Genomic DNA, 26832 nt, shown 5'->3' on the forward strand with positions numbered 1-26832 from the left:
TAGGTCAGTCAACATATCACATTTTATTGTGCCCCTATTATGCCATTTTGAATACTGCCTTTCATGTGTGTAATGTAGCTGTATGTAAATGTAAACAATCTGCCAAAGTCATAAAGCCAAATGTGAACAATAAATAAAGTTATTGAGAATTGTCTCTTAACAGCCAAAACGATATGTCAGTAATTCGAATACCACTTGCCTGATGGCTACACATCATGGGGTAAGACATAATGCCTAAAATATAGTTATATGTTCTATAACTTGACCTGCCCTCAAACACTGTAGCTTGTATATGATCATGCCGTGTGCTACACTGTGATGGTAAATTCATTTATTATCAATTATGAAAGATGAAGCAGTAAAGAATCAGTGGTTAAAATTTACAGCAGTACAAGCCCAATATTTTTTGTCTTGAAAGATGCCTCATTACCCAGTTAATTTTGACCAGCTGGCTCCAGTGAATCACAAACTGTACAAATGATAAACAATAGATATTTATATTTTCAATCAAACATTCAAAATAGGGAACTATTGCAATGGGCGTATTGTATCGACTAATCACAACATACTGGGCCATCTGGCCAATCAGAGTAGAGAGGGCTCACAGAAAGGAGGGGTTTAGAGAGATGAATCTAAGAACTGCTTCAAACCAATCGTTGGAAAATCAGTTGATATAAATGCTTATCTTGAGATAACTAAAGTGTTTATTGACTTTGCACGCATGTAAACCTTTTGTAGGAGACTCCCAAAACAATATTAGGAACCTTAAAAATGGCATAAAATGGGCACTTTAAGGCTTGTTGACAAAAAGACATACACTATTGATTGTTTTGACAAAATTAAAATTTTTATAAATAGAGGAATGACGATTTTGAATAGAAATATTACCAAATGTTAGAATTAGACAATGACAATTTGCCGTGGAAACAGTTCCAGCAGTTGAGAACGTTTCAACCTCACGTCAGCGCACATGATTAACCGCTCGCGTGTGTTGTTCTGTGAATGACCATAAATTTAGAGGAGTCATTCACACATTGCTTATGTTTTGACAAAGATGCAATGCAGGCAGTGGAAAAGGTAAAATCTGCTAAAAGATGGGAGTGAACTTATTTGAACTTGAGCGCAGTGTTTTTGGAATGGCGTTTTATGCAGGAGACGTGAGCGCAACAGTCAAACACATGCATGTTTACATAGAAAAAACTAGTGGTCGACAATGTTTTTTCTGCTAGGCCGATGTGTTCGAGGCGGGATTTGAATTTTGACGGTGTTGAGAAAGGCAGCGCCTGAGCACACAGTGCTTACATTCTCCCTCTTATCTCCTCTCGTTGTTAACAGTTCGGTCTAATAATCAGATAGAACGGTTAAACAAAGGAATTAATGTATACACAGAAAGTATTATAACGATTGCTTTTATATTATAGGTAATAGAAAGGCAAACATTATAATTGATGATTTAAAATTGTGATTTCAAATAATGCTGTTCTTTATGCATTTGACCCAGTCATAATCGTGTCATTTTCACTGTGTGACTTTTATTAAAGTCTACTGGTGTTACCTTCAGCCATTTTGAATTTGAATTACCTTGACTTGTAAGATTTTCTAAAAGAATTTTCCTTGTATTATTTCTGAACACATAATATGTATAAGACAAGTTTGTACAAAATGTAGTTGTAGTTTTTGCATCTTTTCTGCGCAGATATTTAACAAGTGATTTGTTTAACATTTACATCATGATGACAACTTGTGGTGCACTTGGAATAGAATTTTCTATAACTAGAGGGTTATTTAAGAAAAAGTAGCTTGAATAATGTTGTAGTTACATTTTCAAGTTGACTAGTTAAAAATCTAAACAACAACAACAACAACAACAACAACAACAACAACAACAGATTCAGTCAATAATCTGGAAAAATCTTTTTTTGTAAAATCGCCCAGCACTATAATTTGCATGTTATTTGATTGTTCAGACAAGTGCAAAAGAAACAGCAAACATGATGAATGATGAAACAGCAAGAATTCAGCATTACACAGGACAGGGGCACATGATTTTACATTTTTGCAAATTTGGTATTCTGAATGTGAATGTTTGTGCTGGTTTGGAATTAATTCAAATTAAATTGTTTACCACACCAAACATTCTTCTTGGTGTAAAAAAGCCTTTAGAGTTTTATGACTGTGTAACATTGCCACTGTCATTAATAATTAGTTCAGTTCAAAATAGTGAAAATTATAAAAATATATATATATTTTTTTTACATTTGGACCATTTACATATGATGTCATTGTTGTTAAAACTGGTTTAGAAATTACTTCCTGTAACTGGTAATGATTTACTAAGAAAGCACCTCATCTACATGTTTGTTTTACATCATTTTAACTGATATATTTCCTGGTTATGCAGAGTCAACAAAACAGAGGTGCAAGCCAAGAAGTCTATGAATTTATGTTTCACCCAGCTGTTTACTGATAACTAGGGTTGGGTATCATTGAATGAATTTGATCAATTCCAATTCCGATTCTGTTTATCGATTCTGATTCTTATCAATTCGTTGTTGAGTTCCTGTGGCTCAATGGTAGAGCGTTGCGTTAGCAGTGCAAAAGGTCATGGGTTAAATTCCCAGGGAACACACATACTGGTAAAAAACTGTAAAAAACTTGAACTCTATTAAAGGGGTAATATGACGTTGCTAAAAATAATTTTTGTGTATTTGCTATAATGCAATGTGTTTACGAAGTTTAAGGTGCAATTAACACATTTTATATACGTGTATTATTGTTGCTCCTTTGGGCACCACCTTTCTGAAACATGCTGATTTTTACAAAGCTCACTGTTCTGTGAAAAGTGCAATATGCTCCGATTTGCCAGCTATCTAGTGCACTGTGATTGGTCGAAAACCTCAAGCATGTGACGGAGTTTCTCCCCTTACCAGATTTAGGAAGCTTTCCTCCATTAAATGCACTGCACATACTCAAAGATTATTTGAATTTCATAACTGAAAATCGAATGACAACCCACCGAATGAATATTCCAATAATCTAATATTCTGGTCCAGCCTTAAGTACAACACAATCAATGTATTCAATCAATGTACTCTTACACAAGTAAGAGGTTAAAGTTAAATAAAAGTTAAATCAATGATTAAGAATCGGAAAAAGGGTGGCACAGCTATTATCTACCGACTGTAATGCTTGTTGTCCTCAAACACTGGATCACTGTACACTAGCGATTTTTATGTAATCTCCCGAGCTTGATCATAAAAGAGCGAGACCTTTCCACACAGACCAAAGGTACATCAACATATTGACTGTGCATTGACGTGACAGTGAGGTGAATAGGCTACTCATCAGAACTGTAATAAATTTAGTAGAAAGTTGATCAGCAGAACAATATTCTTCATAAGTGAATAACACATTTAAAATCTATTTGGTTTCTTTTTATAGGTACTATAGTTTCTAGCATCCTATAAAATGTAATACAAAAGGGAAAGGCAACAAACATCTGTATAAACAGTAAATGTTGACTGGGTGATAAGTAATGATAAATGGCAGCAGAAGCATGTTTACTGTTGCTGAATAACTACTTCATTTGTAATCAGTATCCATTGTTACTGAAAAACCTAGGTGATCACCAAGACCAACAAAAACAAAGCTATCACATGCCATTACATCAGCATGTGGATCGAGTCCAAAAATCAACAAGTTCTGAAAGATCATTTTTGAATTGAAGCAATGCTAAGACAAGGTTGCCCAAACCTACATTAGCCGAAGAGATAGTCCTGACTCAAACTGACGCTGCTGGGTGAGCCAAAGTGGCTGTGTCAGTCTAATCGAAATGCTCAAACAAATAAAGCAATGTCTTATAGTGTCATAGAGCCCCAACCTACACATTTTTACTCACCTATTCAGATTAATTTAGGACAAATTATTTTAACACTGAAAATTGTACATAAGCACATAATAATTTAGTGCCTATTCTTCAAAAGAAAGAAATGAAATATTTTGGAGCTAGTACAAGCTTTGAGCTAGTTGACGGAAGTCACTTTGTCTTTTCCAGTCAGTGGTGCTTTGCCACTAAAAATTTTACATTTGTAGATCTTTTGCATCCATTAATATGCCTTGCACACTTACATGTCTGATTTTCAGTGATGTAATCTACAACGCTTTAGAAAAATCTGCAGATTTTACAGAAAGATAATACTATCTAGCTGGCTAACAGATGAGGTTTTGCTTGAAATTGCAAAAGTGATGTGGTAGTCTTGAAAGCTCAGTTATGAAGTATTGGAAAATATAGACCAATGTTTTGCATAATATGCTTTCACTTTCCAGCAAAAGTGTTTATAATTTTATAGAGTTACTATGTAAATAAGTATCCAGCTTGTTTCAATTATTTGTGTAAAACAAAAAAGAAGATATTCGGAAGAATACGGGTAAGCAAACAGTTGCTGGTCTATCTATCTATCTATCTATCTATCTATATATATATATATATATATATATATATATATATATATATATATATATATATATATATATACACAGTAGGAAATTTACAAAATATCTTCATGGAACACTATCTTTACTTAATATCCTAATGATTTTTGGCATAAAAGAAAAATGGATAGGTTTGACCTATACAATGTTTTTTGGCTATTGCTAAAAATATACCCCAGCGACTAAAGACCAGGTCCAGGGTCACGCATGTGTGTGTACTTCAGACTTCAAACCTCTAAATCTGACTGTGATTCGGTTGCTGTTAAGTGAGACTTTTATCAGGCTCCTATGAAAATAAGGTATTCAATAACTGACGAGTAACCTCTTCTTTGGGATTATAGAGAAATTACAGAACCTAAACAAAGTAGCCTGATAAAAATGCTTATTTAACAGCAACAAAATCTCAGAAAAATCTCAGACAGAGGTTTCTGCATCTGAAGTCTTCATATTATAAATACACATATAACACACATACACACACATTTATATACTGCCATCGATATGCTAAAGAAATGGTAATGCATCAAGATGCTTTACTGCACTTACCTGCCACTGCCGCTACTGCTGGTGCTACTGACAGAGTCAGAGCTGGAGGAACGACTGTGGGATCCTGAGCCACTGTGGGAGCGTGCCGGCCGCGCTGCTTGACTCGGCAGCCTCTGTGGTGATGGATTGTGTGAATGCGAAGAGTGTGGCGAACGACTGCGACTGTGGTGGTATGTCCTTTCTCCTCGTCTGCCTCTTTCTTCTCTGTATAAATCCCGATGGACCACACTGGCTATTGTGAAAGCTTCACGGGCACGGGGCTCATAGCGAGTCTCTGTAGTCTCAAAACGACTAGGGCTCCGGCTTCGTGAACCATAGTAAACAATGCCTCCCGGTGTCGAGCCGCCACTTCCTACTCCAGCAGTGCTGCTATTGCTTCCACCAGCACCGGTGCTTCCTGCAACACTCCCTGCAACACCTACACTGGCCCCTGATGAGCCGCTTCCAATGCTGCCACTGGCAGAACTGGCACTCCCGCTGGCTCCACTGAGGGCCCGGTCCCTAGAGTCTCTGTAATAATCAGTCTCATAGTGACGCTGGCGATCGAAACCACTGCTGTTGCTGCTGCTACGCTCATGGTGTCCATAGGTACTGTGATCGTAAGTGCGCTCCCGACCGTCCGCAGCCCTACATGAAAAGAAAAGGGATGGAGGATGGCAAAGAAAAATGGAAAGAATGAAATGAATGTTATTTTTATTCCTGACAGGCATACGAGTCAAGTGACATGCGTTGAAGAGTGATTTAATCAAAACACAGACTGCAAGTGCATGTTGGAAAGATGCTGTCTTGGACTTTTCTTTTACTGTAGCACTCAACACAAATATAGATACCAGGACAGGACAACTTGTATTTTTATTTTATTTTTATTGCTTCAAGTCTTTTTTTGCTTTTTTGCAATTTACTCTTTTGGCATTTCGGAAATCAAACTGATTCCATATTGAAAGAGGAAGAGAATTATGCATGAAAAAGTCATGCATGTCATGGTCAGTCACATTCCAAGTTACACAGGGTAAAGAATTGTTTTTTTTTCATAAGAAGATTTATTTTACAATGGCAATTTACAATTTTCTATATAATTAAAATGTGCTTAATTTTCTTATTCATTAACCTACTGTTTTTTATGTGTCTTTTTAGTGAGAAATTGTAATTACATCACAGTAATAGATGTCCAATTAAATACAGTTAACTTCTTCTGTATTACCATGAATATAATGAAGCAACTATGTATTTTTATTAGAAATTCTAGACCTATTTCCCTCCAATATAGCATGACATAACTGCGTAATACCAACTCATTTTGTGATTTAATTAACTATCAGGACTGAGGTTTCATGAATACAACAAAGTCGATCTCAAAAAATAAAATCAAAGCCACAGGTTATAAAAACTCATTATTTTTGAATAAAGGTATTTTGTGATGAGACACTTAAACATAATTTATTCTGGTAATTCTGCAGAATAATGATTAGGGCTGCTCCTATTGACCGGCTACTGATGACTGGGATGATTGATCGGTGGTCTCTAAAATGGCCGATCTAAAAAAAATAAAAACACTATCTAAAGCTTATGACGCTGCCATGAGAGGTTTGGCATGACATGCAGCAGCATCATCTCAGTCTCTGTCCAGTGTTGGTGAAATTATTATTAATAACTTAAAGTAAGTGCTCTCTCTCTCTCTCAAATCACCACACATCGCATCCGTCTAGAAGCATTGACACAGGAATTGCCACTTGCACAATCGAGGCAGTGTCATATCATCACTAAAGTTTATAAATGGCATTACTTTTTTATTCTTTAACCATTCAGTGCTCACAGGCTCTCCTGGCGAGCACACATAATGCCTAGTTGACGTTACTCCATTTGCGGTGCGTATGCTGTGCGTATTTTTTCTGCGCTCATGTTAGCAGATTAAACATCTGTAACAGTGCAGTGATCGTTTTAGTAAGTCTATTGCTGTGTTGCAAGCACTGCATTAAAAGTAACAGCGCATTGTTTTTAGTAACTATGAACATTGATTGGCACAAAAATGTAGTAATTACACCATAAATTAATATTAGTAAAGTCCACTGTGTTTCACAGTCAACACATGGCCTTTTGGCTAGGTTTAAAGGGAAAGAGCACTTTTAGATTAACAAAGCAATAAGATGGCACTCATGGAGGTAGAAAAACAAAGTTCTATATGAACGGCAGGATTGCTTGTAATAAAGATTTAAATGCTAAAGGAAAGGCAGTAGGGCTGACTATTTCTGTCAATGGTAAGTTTGGGATACGAAAAAGAAATGTACCACCTTGCTTGAGCAACTTAATATATAGAAGTAAATGCAAAAGTAAAAAGCATTGAATAATGTGTTATTTATATTTATTGTGTTTAAACATGTCTGTTAAAGATTGTATAACTGTACTGTTTAAAAAAAAAACATTTTCAGTGACAATGTTTGGATTTGAAATCAAACTAATGGACAAATGTTGTGTTTGTGGTAAACAGTCACGGGTCAGTAGCGGACTTCTGTGTAGGGCTGCACGATGTGTCGTTTAAGCATCGTTATCGCGATGTACGAATCCACGATAGTCATATCGCAGGATGTGCGATGTAGGCTGTCGTAGTTGATCCGTTATTCATTAACTGTACGGGCCAGCTGCTCCCCGGCCCTTGACGAATGTGATTCACGGAGAGCGCGCGAGAAAGAGAGCGGCGAGAGAGCGCGAGAGAAGGCGCACGCACGCGCGAGAGAGAGAGAGAGAGAGAGAGAGAGCGCGCGCTTCAAACAACATGAGCGCTATCTTGCTCTCTCTCTCCATTGTGCATATTAATCAATTGACATGATGGTGTCGATGTTTAAATCATTTAAAATGAGAATGTAAATCTGCTCACCCCATTTTTGTAAGAAAAAATTTGATTAGATTTCATATCGCAATATTTATCGCAGAAAAATAAAATATCGCAATGTCATTTTTTCCCAATATCGTGCAGCCCTACTTCTGTGTGAAAGCACAGTTTGTGCCGATTCCCCTCTCACAAGAGTCACCTAAGAAGAAAACTCCCCCCATTTTCAAAAATGAAATTCAGCCCCTGAATAAATGTCTAAAAATCCTGATTGGAGTGTCACTTTATATAGTTATAAATGATAAAAAGATGGCTTTAAAAAGATCAGTATCTGTGATCGGTAACGGCAGATACTGCTTTCTGTGATCGGCGACCGGCCTCAAAAATCCTGATCGGAGCAACCCTAAAAATTATTCGTGTGGAGAGCAATTCTCAACCAAGGTTTTTTTTTGTTTGTTTGTTTTTTTTTTAAAGAGGAACAAAATAAACCGTAAAGAAATGGAATTAGTGAAGGGGATGCTGAAGCACACTAAACTATTCTAGCTTCACTTTAACAGCCATTTTGAAATGCATGAACATTGTAGTTTCAGTAGTCCTTTGCAAACTATGAACACATGCAATCATTCCACAACCCTGCTTGAGCAGTAATATTTTTATATTTTAAAAATGATATATTTACTAAAATGAGTTCTGCTCATTTTATAAAATGCATAACTGTTTTAATCTACCTGCCGGTTTTTCAGAATCTTACATTGATAATTTTATCAATTTAATTATAACAAATAAAATGTACAAATTACAAATACAAATTATTCTGTTTACTTTTTCAAACTTTAATAGTCTTCAGTGTGCAACAGAAAATATTAATAACCAATAATCTACAAAAGGTAGTCTGTTACAGTGATATTACCATAGTTAAGAAGTGTTCTTAGGCACGGCTAGAAGCAGTGTGTCTAAAGTTTGTTCAACCTGGCAACAGAGCTACCAATAGTTCCTTTTTTTTTTTTTTATTGTTATAAGTTCATATGTACTGTGCAGCTGTCGGTGTTATAAACACACCCACTGTGAAAATTAATTTCCTCTTTGAGGACAAATAAATGATCTATTAATCTTATTAATAATATAGATAATAATGAAAATAAACTAATATTTTGCAACGTTATATTGACCATTAATAACTGCATGGTTGCCAAGCAACAAAACAAATTTACACATTAATATATTAGCTATAAGTAAATTCTGTCATTTCTAATCACTAAAAGGTTGAAATGACACCTGACAAATTACATTTATAGCTTGAGATGCAGCTTCTCCAGAATAAGCATTTGTTAGTCATTGACAGTGAGTGATAATGAGCATGTAGCAACAAATCTGACCTAGTAAATCAGTTTGGTTTCCATTAGAAACAGATGCTTTTGTTTAGTGAAACCAGCTGTGTAACTTGACTGTGATCAACCTTTACAGTACATATAGTCCACTCCTGTAATTTCCACAAGAACTGACAAACAGTGGTGACACATTGCATCACGACACTCCACAGCTCATTTGCCATCTCCTCCATTTCCATAGAGCTGTTATGTGTTTGGTCAGCTTTGCTGTATGCTTTTTTCTTAATATGCCTCAAACACTATTCAAATTATTCACATAGGTAAAGCAGAGAGGCAAAAGGCCAGGGAGTGTGAAAAAGAGTGAGAATCAGGAAAGGGACAGCAAAGTGAGGTAAAAATCTGCAAATGCCAACAAGCTACTAAAAACAGCCTGTTTAACAGCTACATCTGTTAGTGGGAGATGGGAAAAAGACAGGGGATCAAACTAGGGGTTAGAGAACAGCTAATATACACAGGGCAGAACATACCAACCTTTTCAGACAGCGGTAACCCGACCTACAATTCCAAATACAATTTAGGGAGACAGAACTTTGTGAGCAAAAAAAGGGGTTAAAAATGTAGAATGTAAAAAATGGTAAGAAAAAAAAACCGAAGTAATCCTTATCTTTCAGGATCCAACAGAATAGTTTGGCAAAAAAGAATCCATGCGTCTTAAAAAATAAGTCAATATCAATATGCAAAAAGCGTATGGAGGTAAAAGTGAGGAGGTGGAATGTCCAACTCAGGTAAGTGCAAAAAAATCCCCATCAGATCAAAAACAGGCAGGCGAAAGTCGTCAAAACATATAAATCCATAATGATGTTCTTCATTCAGCATTACTTGTGTTCTTCATTGTCATTGGTCCTTTAAAACGAAAAGTCTTTGAAAATGTTTTTAAAAAATATGAAAATGCAAAACTTGAAACTTCAAATCTGCATGATGCCTCTGTCCTTTTAAATCCCTCTTCAGTGCATAAAAAAAAATCTGATTCAATTATTTAAATCTTATCCCATCACCTCAAGGGTGAAAACAGTTAAGTTCTTTCATATCCCATCAGAACAAGGTAGCAATGTTCTAATCGCTGTGAATGTTAATAATCCAAGTCAACTCTGAAAACATGGGGATTCGGTAAATGTTTTACAAATCCCAGTGGAATCTTCATTGATGTCTGGAAAAAGAGATAATCCATTGGCATTGCAATAGTCCATTAGGAGAAACCAATTTCTTCTTAATTGTAATGTATCCAGAGTCTGCTGTAGTCCCAGATCCATTATGGGGCTTTGTAATCCAAAGACATATTTCACATCCAAACTGAGAAGTCTTCAGCCCCACAACAGCAATACCTCCATGCTTTACTTTGTGGATCCAAAATCCAAAAAAAAAAAAAAAAAAAAACAGTTCTTTCTTCAGTATATTAGACCAAATACTACGTTAAATCCATTCTTTTTTCTTCGGCGTTTACGAAAAAAGCAAAAATGAACTTAAATGGTTGAGAAATAAGTAATGGATAAATAAAGAGATTTGCTCACTATGTTTCTGTCACATTCTACCATGTTGATCAATGGCAGAAGTCTCCCATGTAATTAACAGCCAAACCCTAACACCACAAATAATTCCCCCAAAAACATATATATATAGAAAAGAAACCGTAGTGATAGAATATCCTTGTCATTGGGTCGTATTAATCCAGTGTGATTAAGAATCCAGAGAATACCATCCAGAGCACTCCAGATCATGGAAGGGAACTGATCCTAAACCACCCATTTCAATAATCCAATTACCAATCAATGGGTCTTAATTGTTTAACACCGTAATCGTGTTACAATAACGGAGCAAAAACACATGATGTAAGACATTAATCCACCTTGGGCGGTACAGTACTCCAGAATAGGGCAATTCCAGGTAAGGCCGCAGGTCAAGGATTCACATTGGTTTCCAGAAATCCCGGAATATTTTGATATCCAAAACATGCCCTGGATTCTCTTCGCAGCGATATCCAACTCTGAGAGAATCCCCATGCAGAGGTACGCTAATCTCTACATAATTATAATGAATTTCGTTGCATGATCACCATGCTTTTGACAAACTTCAAAACTGGCTCGCTTTACATGGTGATTGATGACAGACCTCGACCATCAAAGTTTGATGCCCAAATTAATACTCTCCAGAGTGTTCTCTTAATTTCCCTTATGTCACCCACCCCCAAAACAATAAATCAGCCCAATTAATGACGGAAATAACTGGGAGGGAGAGATGAGTTACGAGAAACGAATGGTTCCCCTGCCTTCAGAAAAACTATGTCCACTTACCCGTCTAGTCTGCGTTCAAAGCGTCCCTCTCTGCTGTGGAGTGACACAGGAGGCCCATACACAGGGCCCCCCGCCCCCCTTGTGAACCCTGAAACATCCCGCCCACGAGTGGCTATGGACAGGCTATCATCCAGGCCTCGAGCTGCACTGGGAATAGTTCCTGGCTCATTGTAATCGGTGCGTAGGTCCCTGTCTCCCATCTTGTTGATAGAATTATGAGCTTTCTGAGCACTCTTAATGTCCACAAAATCCACAAAAGCTGCCACTCCACCCTCCGATCCACGTTTCGGGAGCACCTTGACACTCTCCACACGTCCATACCTAAAAAAGCAAAACAAAAATTGCCAAATTAATTGTAGCCAACACTGATGCACTGCATGATACTTGCAATCAATTATGCTGATATGAATAACCATCTACATCCAATACGCAAAGGGCTGATAAAAAACAAACCTGCATGCCAGTCATTTGTGCAATATGTAAATAAGTCTATTCAAATAAAAACAGCCTGCCTTCTGCATCATCCCACAAAAAAGTACCACTGTATGAGTAGCATCAACCATATGCCAGTAATATCTCCCTTCATTTGAATACATCCAATAATCATGACAGGAAAACAAATATCAGATTTTGATAACCTGTTTCTGGTGCACCACAGAGTTGCAAAAAAACCAACATAGCCTCTTCCTAGCATTAAAGGGGTAATATGATTTAGCTAAAAATAACATTATTTTGTGTGTTTGGTGTAATGTAATGTGATTATGAAGTTTATGGTTCAAAAAACACATTTTCAACATACTGTGCATTATTGTTTCACCTCTATGTCCCGCCTTTCTGAAACGCATCATTCTTTACAAAACTCATCGCAAAAAAGCGAGAGCTCTGATTGGCCAGCTAACCAGTGTGCTGTGATTGTGAATGCCAAAACTGTATGCCAAAAGCGTGTAACAGAATTGTTACGCCCCTTGCCATACTGCGATGCCTGTCCCAGTCAGAACACTGGTGCGACACGACGTTTGAATCATCAGTGGCAAATCCTTTACATATGAAAACGTACTTACAGACTGAGAGTCAGAACAGCCAGCATGTAGTCTACAATCCCAGGATCAAGAAACAGTCCTCCATAAAATCTGCTGCACACATTCGAATATTTAGGTTTAAACTGTTCTGGAACAGTGTTGTAAATGCAACTTAACCACTGATTTCTAGTCGTGTCCACTTTTGGAAAGCAAAACAAAAAAAAAGTAGTTTCACGTTCATAATGAAACACAGCTTCTCCACAACATGGTGCTGGCAACAACATTGTGATGTAGACATGTGGGGGCGTGTTTAAACAAGCCGTTTTTGGAAGTCATGGACGAGTCTTAACTTTTATAAAGAATATCTCTTTGGATTTGAGACTTTAGTCTTTGCAGCTTTACAGATCTTCTTTAGGCACCAAACTGGTAACACTCCATCTTCCCTATGTACCTCCTCTGGATAATTAACAAATGTACGTTATTTTTCACTTTATTTAAAATCCTTCACTTTATCAAATCCTTGAAACACGGTGCTTACATAAGCTTCAAGTAACTATAGTACACATTAATTTGCTGTCAATCATCAAAAAAATAAAATAAAACATGCGTAAATCGATTACAGGTGTACATGGGGGGTTAAAACAACACTTGGTAAGCAAAATATGAAAATGAGTAATAAACAACAGGCATTCAAATGGCAGCTCTAGGTGAGCAGCTGTCTGACACACCAGTTCACACACTCACATCTCCGTCGCCATTTTACAAACCTATTCACACTGCTTATTCATTCTCGCGTCCCCCATCTTCAAGAAGTACCTCTGCAGCACTGACCTGAGCTCTGACAGTCACCGTGCACAAATCACTTCGGGGTACTTAAATGTTGCATTTATTTACATAGAAGCATAATAGATCTGCATGTATTTCCTTTATACAACAAAAAACAATTTCTCCTTTAATATTCCGTCACAATTGAGCGTGAGCGCGATTTATTTAGTTCCCGTTCAAGGGGCTGACCGTCATTACCACAATTCAGAGCTAAATAGAACAAAAGCCTGCCGTTGAGACAACAAAGCGGTTGGTAGATGAATAAATTATTTACACAAATCTCATATGCGGGTTCGACTCGCAAAGTAATATCTTGCTATTCAGTGTTATGTTCATTAACTTCAGCTTGGAAATCTCCAGCACAATACAAACTAGTTATACAACCTAACAAAAACACCATTGTGATGAGTTCGATCACACCTGCATTTTTTTTCAAAGACTACATCTGTGTGTTTTGACTATTTGTACAAACACGTAACAGATTATGCATGTGTGGTCACTAACGTCGTTATACAGCCTTTGGTCAAGTAAATCTTATATGTATAGCGCTTTTTGCAATTTGCATGGTTTTAAAGCAGCTTTACAGAAGAATATAACGTTAATGTTTATAATACCTTCATGTATTCGTCGCACGGAGCTGGGCGATTATATAGTTTACATTTTGCAAACAATCATGTAGTTGATACTTGCAATGCAGTTTCGCTTTACTTGGCCATACTGCATGTATATGAATGCGGATAAAGCTGGATGTATGTAAAAATCCAACATTTTATAGAGAACTGTGCGATATAGTTAATGTTTTGGGACGATACGAAGTCAAATGTGTTCGACGTGTAATACACGATACTGCGATGTCACTACTGAGGGAAAAATCTCACCACGCTGTTTCAGATGAAGACAGACTCGCACCATTTAGCTCCAACAAACCGTGCTATTCTGATTTAGTTACGCCTTCCAACCGAAGCCAGGTTGTAACTTATGAGTGAATTCATTGAAAAACGACACCTTGCATTACCTGAATCCATACAGGTCAGAAATGGGCATAACACCCCCTCAGATATGAGGGTATAACGTGTAGATATGGATGGTTTTGAACTCTAGAGGTTTCTTTTAACACTAAAGATCACATCTTGCTGCCATGCTAAACAAAACATTTCACCTCACCGCCATTCATACACAAACTTCTGGCTGACAACTTAAACGTCGTAATTGGTGCAGTAATAGGAACCGTCGCCAAGTTTATATAATGCCACGTTAATTTGCAGGTTGGCACATTTTCAAACATAAACTGGTCTTGAAAGTATCCCCACACTGCTATTGTTTGACTTCTTGTGGACGCAGCCACTGACGGTCAGCGCTCGCCTGACATTCATGACATCTGAGCCGAGGAAGCTCAAAACAACACCCACTGTAATGCCTTCAGTAGTACAGACACCATTTAACCCATTCAACTCGCTCGCAGTATTTTTTTTTTCAACCATCGATCAATAAACGTTACTACCTTTAAGATGTGCTACTAACATCTGGGTTGCAAATTTTAAAAAGCAAGACGAAGCCAATAGTTATGCAGCTACAAGTAATGCGCTTGTATGCGACCCTCCGTGCTAATTAGCAACCTAGCGACGACTGCGACTCTCGAAAGCTAACTCACTAGCCAGCGTACGTTAAGTGAGCCAAAACAAGCCAACTCCATAGCAGCGTCGCTGCGAAAGTTGTAGCACACATTTAAGCTGTTTAACTCTGCACCGGTGTGCTGCTATTGTTTCCCCCCAAAACACTTGAAGGAAGCACATTGCTGGATGTTGTCTCGGCAAATCGTCACTTACCGTTTGAAGTGCTCGATAATCTTTTCCTCTCGTACGTTTTCTGGTAAATTCCCCACCCATAAATGTCTGGTTTCCCGGACCATACTGCGTTTTGGTGTCCCCCGATCATACAGAAGATTTTACAGAGTTAAATCCGACTGACTGAGTGTGGTGGGGCAAGTAGTTCCTCTGACTCGACACTACGATTGGACCCGCTTGCACTTGAAAGCTGTGTTGACTACGAGAGCCTGAACCTTGCTGTCGAGGAGCGCGCTCCGGTTCATGACGAGATCGCGCATATGCAATAAGCACTCGGAATTCCACATGGATAAAATCGGACATGACATATTTTATTGTAAATCACTTTGAAATATACAAACATTCATTTATTGGATAAATGCCCTGTGTACACTTGCAATGTAAAAGTCAGACTTGGTTTCATTTGCTTTAGTTTGAAATTTGACAGCCTATTTGTAGAATGTGTCTTTAAAATGCAAGTTAATCGTTATCGTGGGTTGTAAATGTATGAGACTTGTGGTTTACCGCAAACTTTTTATCTGCGAGTCAGTGGCTGGACGGTGTTGACAGTATTATTAGTTTCAGTAAGTTACTGCTGCTTTGTATACGTTTGCACATCCATTTGTTTTCCCAAAATCCAGGTGGGGACTGTCTGTTTGATATACGATCTACAAGTCAAAACCAAAGACATGGCGAGGTCCTCTGTAGTGGAGTAGTGTATTTAGAAGAAATAACTTATTCAACTTGATTCTCTCATGATGATAATAATAGTTTAATCTGTATCTGTGGGATATTAGTGGTCGGACATCTCCCAGTCTTAACTACAACGAGAACGATGCCTTTAGCGTGATTAGTTACTGAAAAGACAAGCATCGCGTAGAATGTAAGCTTAATAATTAATGAGTACAGCCTGTTTACATAAAAGGATCAACTGTCCAAAATGTAAATAAAGGCGATGATTAATCACCTTGTTGCAATCAAATGCTGTACTGAAGAAACACCCAAATATAATGTCCAATCATATAACATTTCCTTATTAAAACAAACATTTGACAGTTTTCCAACTATGCACGAGGCGTGAGATCTGATGTACGCATGCGCTAGAATGCGGCAAAACAGGGACTGCAATGGATGAATGGCGCGTGCGCTTTACACGCCCACATAGAGTTTTGACAAAGAGCAATTACAAACCCTCAGACTGGCAGAAAATTCTGGAACTTGTACTGAGGTGGAGCTGGTTCTCAAACTGGATCTTGAGCAAGCCACATAATCTTCAGATTCAGTCTTGAGGCTTCACTGGAATTGCATGGACTTTCTGGATCTGCCTAAATCCTTAATATTTATGGAGTAGAACTAATAAAATGTAATTCTTTGACAGTGGATTTGGGATTGGTTGCACGTTGGAAATACAAACGCGCACGTTAGGCCTAAACAATATTGTTGCATGTTATACAATAAATGAATCCCCTGGATACTTGGACAACAATATTCTTTTCTTCTTCCTGTTTCCAAGCACCACAAGACGGTGTGGCAAACTTCTAAGGACATGAAGACATTTACTGCTAAATTGCTAAAAAAAAAAAAATAATTATAATGTGTTTATTCGACAGAGGAAACAACGGGATTATAAACAAAACAGCGACAGAATGTGGAATGCGTTTGAGAGAAATGGTTTGAGCTTGTGTGTTGGAGCGCTTTAAAACACCCTGGAACAGCCTCACCGTGGAGAATTAAACACTTGCAGATTGCATGCCCGCGTCACAAACAGACCACACACTCGATGTTCGTGAATGTTCAGATGTTAATTTTTGGCGCCAGTTATTGAAAGAATGTTCTTTGAAATATGACGCCATTTTGAGCATAACCTAGTGTAGGAAAAAAAAACACAACAAAAGAAATAACAGCGCCACGGCCATTTTGTTTCCAGTGGAGCTATTTTGGGTTCAAGTTTAGTATAACCTCTTTAGCACTTGGAGGCTTCTAAGGGCTCAAAAATGTTACAAGACAACACGCATTTATTTAGTGAGTGTAATTGCTTCTTTGAGCTGTTTTTGTTGTATTAGTTACCTTTATTATAATGCCTGGGTGACCCTAGCAAATACAACTATCTGTACCTATTCAAGGCATAGGCTAGATAATCAGAATAAATATCGTTTGTGGCAAGAAATGAAATTTAATTTAATCTCGTTAAGTTCTCTAATTATATATTTGATTAAAAAAAAGTATTTAGGTATAGAGGGAATGCAATTCATTGCACTGAATAGTTATATTTATTATAATGGAAGCTATTCATAAGATTTTTCAGGCAGTACTAAAATGCAACTGGAGTAAAGCTAAATGGACTTTAAATATTAATAATCTTTACTAAAATGTGAATTTTTCAGACAAACAACAGACCCTCATGGGATTATGTTTACGACCTAGATTGTATTTTGAAGAGAATGTGTGTGTGTACAGTATATAAATAGGCTTATACATAAGTCAAGTTTGTTTTCATCCAAGCCTATTCCAGTTTCCTTTCCAATGTCCCTTGTTCCTCCCGTTTTCTGTGGCTTTTTAACGGGCCTTTAGACACATAGGTGACATGCTGTGAAAATACAGTATGTGGTTACATTTTATGCACATAATCTTAGTTAGCTAATTGATGCCTTGAGGATCAGATGAAGAGATCAGCAAATGCAATTAATTATTAGTTCTAACCTGATATATGGCTTCCAAAAGGTCTTGAGACGGTAACAGGCACACAGCTTCACCAATGAAGCAGATTAGAACATGGAGCACATCTGACCAGCTGCCCACTGTAATCAGTAACACAAAAAGCCCACCCAGGCGCACAAAGACTGTATTGAGAATCTGTTGGCCGGGCGGTTGATGTCGATCCTCTGAAAGATTGATTATATACTTATGATTAGATTAGAAATGATGGCCAGTGTTGACATGTAATTTAAAATATTGTTAAAATGTTGTTTATATATATTTATATTTACACACACACACATACATATATATATATATATATATATATATATATATATATATATATATATACAATTTTAAATAAATGCTGTGCTTTTGAATTCCAGTGAAAAGAAAAGTGGTTAAACTATTAAGTGTTGCCATTTGATTGTCTTACCATTCATGCTCACAACCAGAAGAGTGTAGCAGATTGTGAGTGGGGTCCAAAATTTCAGAGCTTCAGTGGTTGATAGAAAGTGCTGGTTTATGTTTGATATGGCAGCAATTCCAGATACACTAAAAGTTATAATTAGGGCAACGCAGAGCCAGGCTAATATAGAAGTGCCAGTGGTTAATAGTCCAATACAAAGTCCACAATAGCGCTGTGAACTGTGTATTGGGTACATTGTATTAACATGTCGCCATACTCTGCTGCACCTGTTTGCCAAGAACCAGCTCAGTCCAACTGCAAGGAGAAGGCTTAGCCAGCCTTGCGGTGCCCCCTCATGGAGGAAATTTAGGCTGCAGGTTAGTGCGCAGCCCAAGGAGAACTGGCACTGGATAATCAGCAGTAACAATGGGTCCATTATTGAGTCCTAAAAAAAAAAAAAGAACAAGAACATTTTATCTAGAATGATAACGAGTTGTCATGCACAAATCTATTAAATGTCATAAATCACTTATGCTCGTACTGATCCTCCTGTGATCCGTGCTGAAATGGCTCTAAGGGAGAACTCTAAAACTATTAGTGATGCAACACGAGAGCCCACAACAGAAAGAACCACAGTTAGGATCCAGAACTGGATTTTCTCTTTTAGTCCGCCATTTAGTCTGTTCCTTCGTTTAATGTCTGTTTCATGATCTGTGATACTACTTAAAAGACAGACAAGAGAAATGTACAAAAACTGTCATCTTATTATTTAAATATTATATAATATTAAATATCTACTATATCCAGCCATAAAGCATGAGTTAAACAACATAGAACATGAAGTATAACTAACCTCTGTGCCTCAACATACAAGTAAGTTTTTAAAAGGTTACGAAGAACCCAGATTCCACAAGCACCCACAAGCCCTGTGATTAACATACAACAGAGGACATATATATATATATATATATATGTGTGTGTGTGTGTGTGTGTGTGTGTGTGTGTGTGTGTGTGTGTGTGTGTGTGTGTGTGTGTGTGTGTGTGTGTGTGTGTGTGTGTGAATAAGTTAATAAATATATTATCAGAATTATATTGAATGAACGCCTTTATTATTGGAAATTTGTGACAGAACTATAATTTAATTACTCACCTTGTAAAACGCTATGTAGAGGAAGAGCACTTAGTGTTAGACAAGAAGGAACACTTGGCACAAACCGGGAAATGAAGGACAACATGCCTATGTAGTGAGAAATTGTTTAGTGCGCCAGTGATTAGCTTACATAGACACTGGTCTAATTGGCCACACACAAAAGAAAAGAAAATTTGAAATCTTAAATCAAAAGTATTACTGACCTTGTTTTGTTATTTTCAGTTGCGTTTGCGATCTTCACTCACGTTTAACCTTTATCAAGATATTAGAGTTGGAGGTTTGGTAGCAAAGTCTCAAAGGTCATTTAGTCCTTGATCAGCTTTTACAACTGTATGATTTGTTTCTCTACAGCCACACAATATTAATCCATTAATGTATTTTCATAATTATTTCGGAGGCCTGTTCCTGATTCAAAATGGTAAAAATATGAAATAAAGAAACATTAAATTCTGCCCTCTGCTGGGGATTATTTTCATTTTCGTTCAAATATTATGTGTACTCTCCAGAGATTTTATAAGGGGGCTTGAACGTTACACTGCATTCAAGAGCTTTGAACAGTCAACAGTTACCACTCATCCAGAGTAGTACATCTATTGTACAGTTTGTTGCCCAACATTACAATGTATTTTATGAGGCAAAATAGAAACATATATGGGATTAAATAGTTTAGAAATTATTTAGAAAATTGTAATTATCTTTTCTGGACTAGAAAACAGACACACTCCATTTCAGTCTTTCATATTGTGAACCGTATTGGAATAGGACAATCAGCCATTATTTGTTTCTTCTAGACACCATCCTCATCTATAAAATAAAATCAATTTAAATTCTGCAAAAGAATAGAAATCCAATTTAAATTAATCATAACATGTTTCTCAGCGCTTCCAGTTAAAAAGTTTTTTTTTTTTTTTCATTTGTAAAAAATGTTTTATATGTGCATATTTTTCTCCTGATTCAGACAAGATAACTTTTAACCGGAGAAAGCAATAGTATGTACAGAGTACTCATATTTTAGACAGTAGCAGAAGTTTGTAGTTCAAAATGTTTTTTGATTAATTTTTCTTTCTTTTTTTACAAACATGCATCTTGTGGATTACTTATACTTGTGGATTATTGTGATTTTTTATCATCTGATTGGATTCTCATTCTGACAGCATGCATTCACTGCAGAGGATCCAAAGGTGAGCAAATAAAGCAGGCTAATGCTACATTTCTCCAAATCTGTTCCAATGAAGAAACAAACTCATCTCTATATATTTATACATATGTATATTTTTTTTTGGCTGAACTAATTCTATAATAAGAAAATAATATGTAATGTTTTAATGAAAGCTGATTGACCATGTCTTCATAGAATATGTAAAGGATTCTCTTGTTATGCCTTTCCCTCCAGTATCCTTTAACGCGGTCATACCAGGATCCCCAATTCACTAAAAAATGATTAGTCATTAGGAGTTCATTCAAGATCATAATTAAGTGCATTCACATTTTACACAAAACAAGGCAATTGCTGTGGTCAACAGTATCTTTCAACTGCAGAATGCATGACTTTTCCTGTTATTGTGGCAAAGGGCCAGGCTCGCTGAAGATTCATTGGGTCAAAATGATAATATGAAACCACAGTGTCTTTTTGTTTATGGGCCATATAGCTATGTAACCTATGGAAAAATTAATATGCATTCACATAGTAGCATATTTTTCAATACAGCCCATGAAATCTAACTTTCTAACCTTGCAACCATTATCCGCTGTTTTTTATTTGTAAGTTGATACTTTGAGAAACCTGGAGTGTAGCAGCCCGTGCACGTGATCTGCCTTTTGTTGTTAAACTAGTACTTTTTTTATTATTCCTATTACCTGTGTAAACACTGTTTTATTATTCTTAGCATTTGTGTAACTCTATCCTCCCTGCAGCAGATGGCGCTACTGTGTAACTCTAAGCGGCTCATTGACGCTGTAGAGGGAAAATGTGCGTTAGCGTGTGGACTGAGGGAAGCCCCTAGTTAGCCAAGAGTGGAAACATGGATGATGAGGAGGTCGCCGAGAGCTGGGAAGAGGCTGCCGACAGTGGGGTAAATATGCGACAGCTGCGCATTTCTTCTGTCTTCTACAAACAGTATTTTCAACGTAGATAGCCTCGCGTGGAGCATTATTCTGATTCATTCCACCGGCCTCATGCTAGCGCGCTAGTCACGCCTGTATATTTAGAGTTGTGCGGTAGGCCGCAGTTAAAGGGAAACTGGTCCCATATCAGATGTTGTGGGATATTTCTTAATTTAAACCAGTATGTAAACTAGAGGAGATTTTGAAAATGGCAATTGGTGAAGTGACGCGTTCGTGCGTCGCGTAAAACAATTTGTGTTCTAAGCAATATTGACGTAAAGTTAATAAAATAAAACTGTCTGCTAACTAGTTAGCAGGGGCAACTTCAGATGAATAATAAAAAATCTTTCTTTGCCACCGCATAAAAAAACATAGCTGGCTGCCGAATCGGCCGAGACCAGTTGGATGTCGTAGAGAAGGGTCTGTGTGTTTTTGATGTGTAGAATTTTATGAGTTTATTTGATGCGGAAATACGAATTCAAAGCAGCGGAGTATCGAAGTGGGAGAGTCTGCATTCAGACAGTCAACAGGCGGTTTCACAAGTTCTCAATTTGTCCTGGGGTCTGTTGTCAATGATACTGTGGAACAATGTATTTGCAAATCGGCATATCTCAATTTAGTTAAGTATTTGTAGTGATTCAGATTACAAATGGAAGGTTTATCTCAATAAGCCCCGTTCTTGTCACAACTTTCGTATCGTGCATATGTGTGGATCTCATGAGGGCTAAGTTAACATTGTTTTGTAGATACATTTACAATAATTTCTCACTCAATTAAAAAAGAAGCTGTCGTCTACTCGCATTTCTGGCCCTTTTTCGTCCGTACTGCGAAGAGGCAATATCCAGTCTCAGTCCCCATTCACTTTCATTGACATTTCTCTCAATACGTGACTGGAATTAACATTTAGTAGCATATATAGAGAGAGCGCGATCACGCAGAATGTTACCGTGTACCATGGTTGCTTTCAAATATTGAGCTCTTTTAAAACGTTGAGACATAAAGAGTTGATGTCAGTATTTGTCTGGCAGTGAAGTCAAGCCCCCAGCCATTAGGCTCTGTAAACACATTTCAATGTTTCCCTAAAGTCTCTGTTTAGAAAAGCCTCATAAAATTGTCTACCTACTCAAGCAGCACTCTGTAATTCGGCCTTGTCATTAATTTAGCCACTGCACTGAGGATATATAAATAACTTTGTGAAACTGAAAACGTGCTGCTGCTTCAGGGGCTCTTTGAAGTGGCCTGCCTGTACTGTTTAATAAGGTAAGATGTTATGAGATCTTCTTCTAGTAGAAGTGTTCATGTTTTTGTGTTTGACTTAGGAAATGGAAAGAAGACTAGAGGAAAAGCTTCGAATCAGTCAGAAAGAAAGGTGTGTCTGCTCATCCTTTAGTTTTTGAGTCCATATTTTGCTCAGTGTAGCTTGTTTTACTCTTAATCATTTTTTTTTTTTTTTTTGGATGCTCTTCCAGACTTTCAAGTGGCAGTTCGAGCCGTTCTCCGATGAGAACAGCCATCGTCATCCAGGATGACTCCCTCCCCGCAGCACCCCCACCTCAGATTCGTATTTTAAAGCGACCCTCCAGTAATGGATCTTTAGGATCATCTGTGACGCAGACTCGACCTTCCCCACAAGTCAAATCCTTAGCTCAGCGAGAGGCAGAATATGCAGAGGCCAGGAAGAGAATCCTTGGCAGTGCTACTCCTGATGACACGCCACAGGAGAGACCCAATTCAGACCGGTAAAATACTGACACGCTCATTAGAGCAAAACTCTCATGGTTCTGGAAGTTAAATATGTATTTTTTGTATGATATTGTATAAACTTTTCCATGTGCTCTGAGACTGAGCTAAATAAGCTACTGTAGAAGACCATAAGTGAGCATCATAATAGCTGAGTCAACAACTTCGATTTATGTTGTGGATTATGGGAAGATCCTTGATATAGAGTGCTTATTTAGCATAATATTATTAAATTGATCAAAAGTGACCGTAAAGATTTTATAATGTAACAAAAGTTTTCTATTTCCAATAGATACTAATCTTTTGAACTTAATATTCATCAAAGATTCCTGAAAGAATGAATGGTTTCCCCAAAAATATTTAGTACAACTGTTTTTCGACAATGATAATAAGAAATGTTTCTTGAGCAGCAATTCAGCGTATTAGAATGATTTCTGAAGGATCATGTGACGCTGAAGACACTGGAGTAATGACTGTTGGAAATTCAGCTTCGCCATTGGAGTAATAAATTTTTTAAAAGAGAAAAGTGATTTCAAATTGTAATATTTAATTATTACTATATTACTGTTTTATAATACTATTACATTATTTAATCAATTTAAAAACATTAAATCTTACTGACCCCAAACTTTTGAATGGTAGTGTATGTATAATTTTTAGCAAAATGTGTTGTTCATACTTCCCATAAGCTTTTTTCTAAATCGGTAACAAATTTGACAGTGTTTCATTGCATATAGTTCGCACATGTTATATTAACATTATTAGCACATGTATGGTAAAAACTGTTAGCCTGAATGCACTGTAAGTCGCTTTGGATAAAAGCTTCTGTTAAAGGCATACATTTATTTAAATGTAATATAGTTAATTCATTCAAAGAATTGTGGACAATTTTCACATATTTTTATCAGAGTTATTAAAGTTGTAATTTGTTGCAGAGCTGATTTGTTTTGTTCATGGCTTCAGGCTGGATTAGATAGGATGCATTTTTTAATTCTACTGTGCTACTTTTCCAGTTAAAATAAGTTCAGCCTTTAAAGAACTCCTCTCTTGACCCCGCATTTTTTCCCGAGTCCACTGCCCACATCTCACATTTTTCAAAGCAATAACATGTACTGTGTGAATGGTCCGTTTTCCACAAGTTGGTATGATTCTTTAGGGTCTTCATGAAATATCTGCAAAAAACTTTGCTCAAAATTCCTCAGTGGTCATGTAAAACTACACCCTTTTTTACCCCATCAAAAACAACTCTGTTCTCTTTAAATGATAATGAGCTACTGCTCAGTCCACCCCTCTCTTCTGTTTTTGTGTAACAAAACTAATGCACCGTGTCCTCAGTGGTTCTCATGTTAGGAGAAAATGAAGATTGACTCCAAGTTAACTTTTACATCCAACTACAAAAAAACCCTGCATTGCTTATTTGACATCGTCGTCGCTATAGCTGCTCCAGCACAGAGAAAATGGGGGACAATGTACAACTGGAGGAATATGCTAATACGGGGTCCATCAGTGATTGTGGGCGGAGACTGATAATCGAAACGACTTGATAATTGAGAGTGGGTAGGGTTTTTTGGGGATGAAAAAAAAGCAGTGAATGGTTTTTATGATTTTAGTATGCTTGTGTCCACACGCTGCTAAGACACATTTATATGCAAACGATGTCCCCTTTAAGAAAACTCTGTGGAGACTTCTAGAACCAAGGCTCAGGGCATTTTGTTATTTACAAACGGCTGCTTTTAAAATGTTAAAATGCTCAGTATATTTTTGATTGTGTATTTTACATATTGTCTATCCTCAATCAGATCCCCACGTGGAAGCAGCCATACACTTTCAGAGGAAAACCGTTCAGGAAACCACGTGGTTCGACAGCCAGCAGGTCCAGATGGTACACAAGGCTTTCACCACCAGCGCAGATAGGAATAGCAGCCTTTCCTGGGAGAAAAGGAGAGGCTACAGTGGGTCTCCCAGAATACTGTTGAAATTCAAATTTTTTTAAATCAATATTTAGGATGTGGGATGTTTTTCAAGTAAGTACGAAACCCTCTTGAATCCAGCACGGCATGTGTGGAATGTAACTGGGGAAAGAAACACGATCCAGAGGAGCGAATGGGGAACGTTCCCCGCTTTTACACTGTGATGAGGACCTCGCATCCGGACACTGCTCACTGTGATGTCCAGCCCCCACCCGCCAAAATCAAAACGAATATATAGAGAGAAATGAAACAAACTGCAGAACTATTGTCCCTTCCTCGTGTCAGCCAGCCTGTCAAGTCAAGTCCTCTGAAGAAACATTTGAAACGGAAGAAAACAAGCGCTGGATGTGCTAGAACCTTTAAAAGGATGTTTTGAGGCACCAGCTTCCTTCAGCAATAATTCTAGAAATATCACTAATTATCCAGACCTCCCTTCCACACTCTTTTCTCAAGCTTTTTGTATTGCTAGTGTTTGTCTTTTATTTTAATTTTGGTTATTACCGGCAGGGTCTGCTTATTTCCATATGTTTTTAAATGGGTAAGAAACAGTTAGGGTATGTTGTGGAAACTCAAACTGACTTTAAGTTCTTTATTGTTTACGGTTATCTTTCTCTCTCTTCTCTTTTTTTTTAATGTTGTTTTACTCATGGGTCTTCCTCTGACTGTCTTGATTTCTACATAAAGTAAGAATAAGAAAAGAACTAGTAGAGTATTAAATGAGTGCAGTAAATCACATTTTTAAACCGCTTCTATGCCTTTCATATGATTTAAAAAGGTTGTCATTTTTAGAGCTCTGCGTTGAAAGTGAAATCGAGTGGAAAGATGACTTGTGTTAATATTCCTTGTGCTGGAAAGAAGAAAGGGGGGTGGGGGGAGAAATCATTTCGCTAGCTCCTCTCACCCCACTTTCTCATCAAATCTGCTGTTGGCCATTTATCTTTTCTTTCTCTCGTATTTTTTTTATTTTTTTTTAACGCATGTAGGAACTCAGGTTGTTGTGAGGAAATAAGAGCGGATGAATGAAGTTGTGTATCAGTGGATAGGTTTCTAACTGAATTATGGTGCAATGTTTAGCTTACATGAAGTATGGCTTCAAGATCATTTGAGAAACACCTCCATGACTGGATTACAGAATATCCTATAAGAGATTATTTAACATTTATTAAAACCTAAGAGAAAAGTGTGTCACACCGCACTTAACAACGCAACTTTAATAGAGTGTTAAGTTGACCTAGTTGCTTAGGCTCTCGCAATACAGTGTCTACATGAAGAGCCATACTACCTTTCTTGACTGTAACTCCCTGTTTTTTTTTGCTTTTTTTAAATTTTCTTCCTAAACCTTACTCTCTTGTGCTATCCATGAGTGATACCTCTGCCTCATGCAGTTTATAGAAATACCCTTTAATCTGACATGTCATTGTTCACCCATTGTGCTGTAACCAATCAGACCAGACGGGTTTGTCACAGTCTGCCTGAGAACACGGAAATCTGTCTGTAAATACTTTTCAAAATGCCCATTTAATAAAGACTTTTTAAATAATTTAATTGTTTCAGTTCTT

At 37.3% G+C, this 26832-nt stretch overlaps 3 protein-coding genes across 8 annotated transcripts in view; 1 reads left to right on the top strand and 2 right to left on the bottom strand.

Annotated features, from left to right (window-relative positions):
• Positions 1-15479, bottom strand: part of LOC127945008 (msx2-interacting protein) — a 29316-nt gene extending 13837 nt beyond the window's left edge. For 2 of the 6 annotated variants that reach the window (XM_052541489.1, XM_052541488.1), the window contains exons 1-3: positions 12599-13314; positions 11538-11858; positions 5038-5664 (exon numbers count right to left, since the gene is read on the bottom strand). In XM_052541489.1, coding sequence (XP_052397449.1) covers positions 5038-5664; positions 11538-11858; positions 12599-12840 — 1190 coding nt within the window. In that variant the 5' untranslated portion in view covers positions 12841-13314. The other 4 variants (XM_052541490.1, XM_052541491.1, XM_052541492.1 and 1 more) reach the window with 4 other exon arrangements.
• Positions 15480-15515: 36 nt separating this feature from the next.
• On the bottom strand, positions 15516-19870 carry LOC127945011 (transmembrane protein 82). The gene is made up of 7 exons (XM_052541499.1): positions 19664-19870; positions 19461-19547; positions 19164-19236; positions 18852-19029; positions 18338-18755; positions 17905-18086; positions 15516-17791 (listed from the first exon to the last, which is right to left on the bottom strand). The coding sequence occupies exons 2-7, from the start codon at positions 19543-19545 to the stop codon at positions 17708-17710; spliced, it is 1020 nt and encodes a 339-aa protein (XP_052397459.1). The 5' UTR covers positions 19546-19547; positions 19664-19870; the 3' UTR covers positions 15516-17707.
• Positions 19871-21366: 1496 nt separating this feature from the next.
• LOC127945013 (SUZ domain-containing protein 1) lies at positions 21367-26813 on the top strand. Its single transcript, XM_052541501.1, has 4 exons — positions 21367-21532; positions 22883-22932; positions 23033-23302; positions 25103-26813. Exons 1-4 carry the CDS (start codon positions 21482-21484, stop codon positions 25215-25217), a joined length of 486 nt encoding a protein of 161 aa, XP_052397461.1. The 5' UTR covers positions 21367-21481; the 3' UTR covers positions 25218-26813.
• The last annotated feature ends 19 nt before the right edge of the window (positions 26814-26832 follow it).

This window comes from Carassius gibelio, chromosome A23, assembly GCF_023724105.1.
Source record: "Carassius gibelio isolate Cgi1373 ecotype wild population from Czech Republic chromosome A23, carGib1.2-hapl.c, whole genome shotgun sequence".
Lineage (NCBI taxonomy): Eukaryota > Metazoa > Chordata > Actinopteri > Cypriniformes > Cyprinidae > Carassius > Carassius gibelio.

Coding starts and splice junctions, on each gene's coding strand:
- LOC127945011 (XM_052541499.1), bottom strand. CDS start 19,545: ATGTTGTCCTTCATTTCCCGGTTTGTGCCAAGTGTTCCTTCTTGTCTA. Junction 18,756..18,851: donor CACGGATCACAGGAGGATCA/GTACGAGCATAA, acceptor TTTTTTTTTTAG/GACTCAATAATGGACCCATT. Junction 18,087..18,337: donor TCTGGTTGTGAGCATGAATG/GTAAGACAATCA, acceptor TCAATCTTTCAG/AGGATCGACATCAACCGCCC.
- LOC127945013 (XM_052541501.1), top strand. CDS start 21,482: ATGGATGATGAGGAGGTCGCCGAGAGCTGGGAAGAGGCTGCCGACAGT. Junction 21,533..22,882: donor AAGAGGCTGCCGACAGTGGG/GTAAATATGCGA, acceptor TGTTTGACTTAG/GAAATGGAAAGAAGACTAGA. Junction 22,933..23,032: donor CGAATCAGTCAGAAAGAAAG/GTGTGTCTGCTC, acceptor ATGCTCTTCCAG/ACTTTCAAGTGGCAGTTCGA.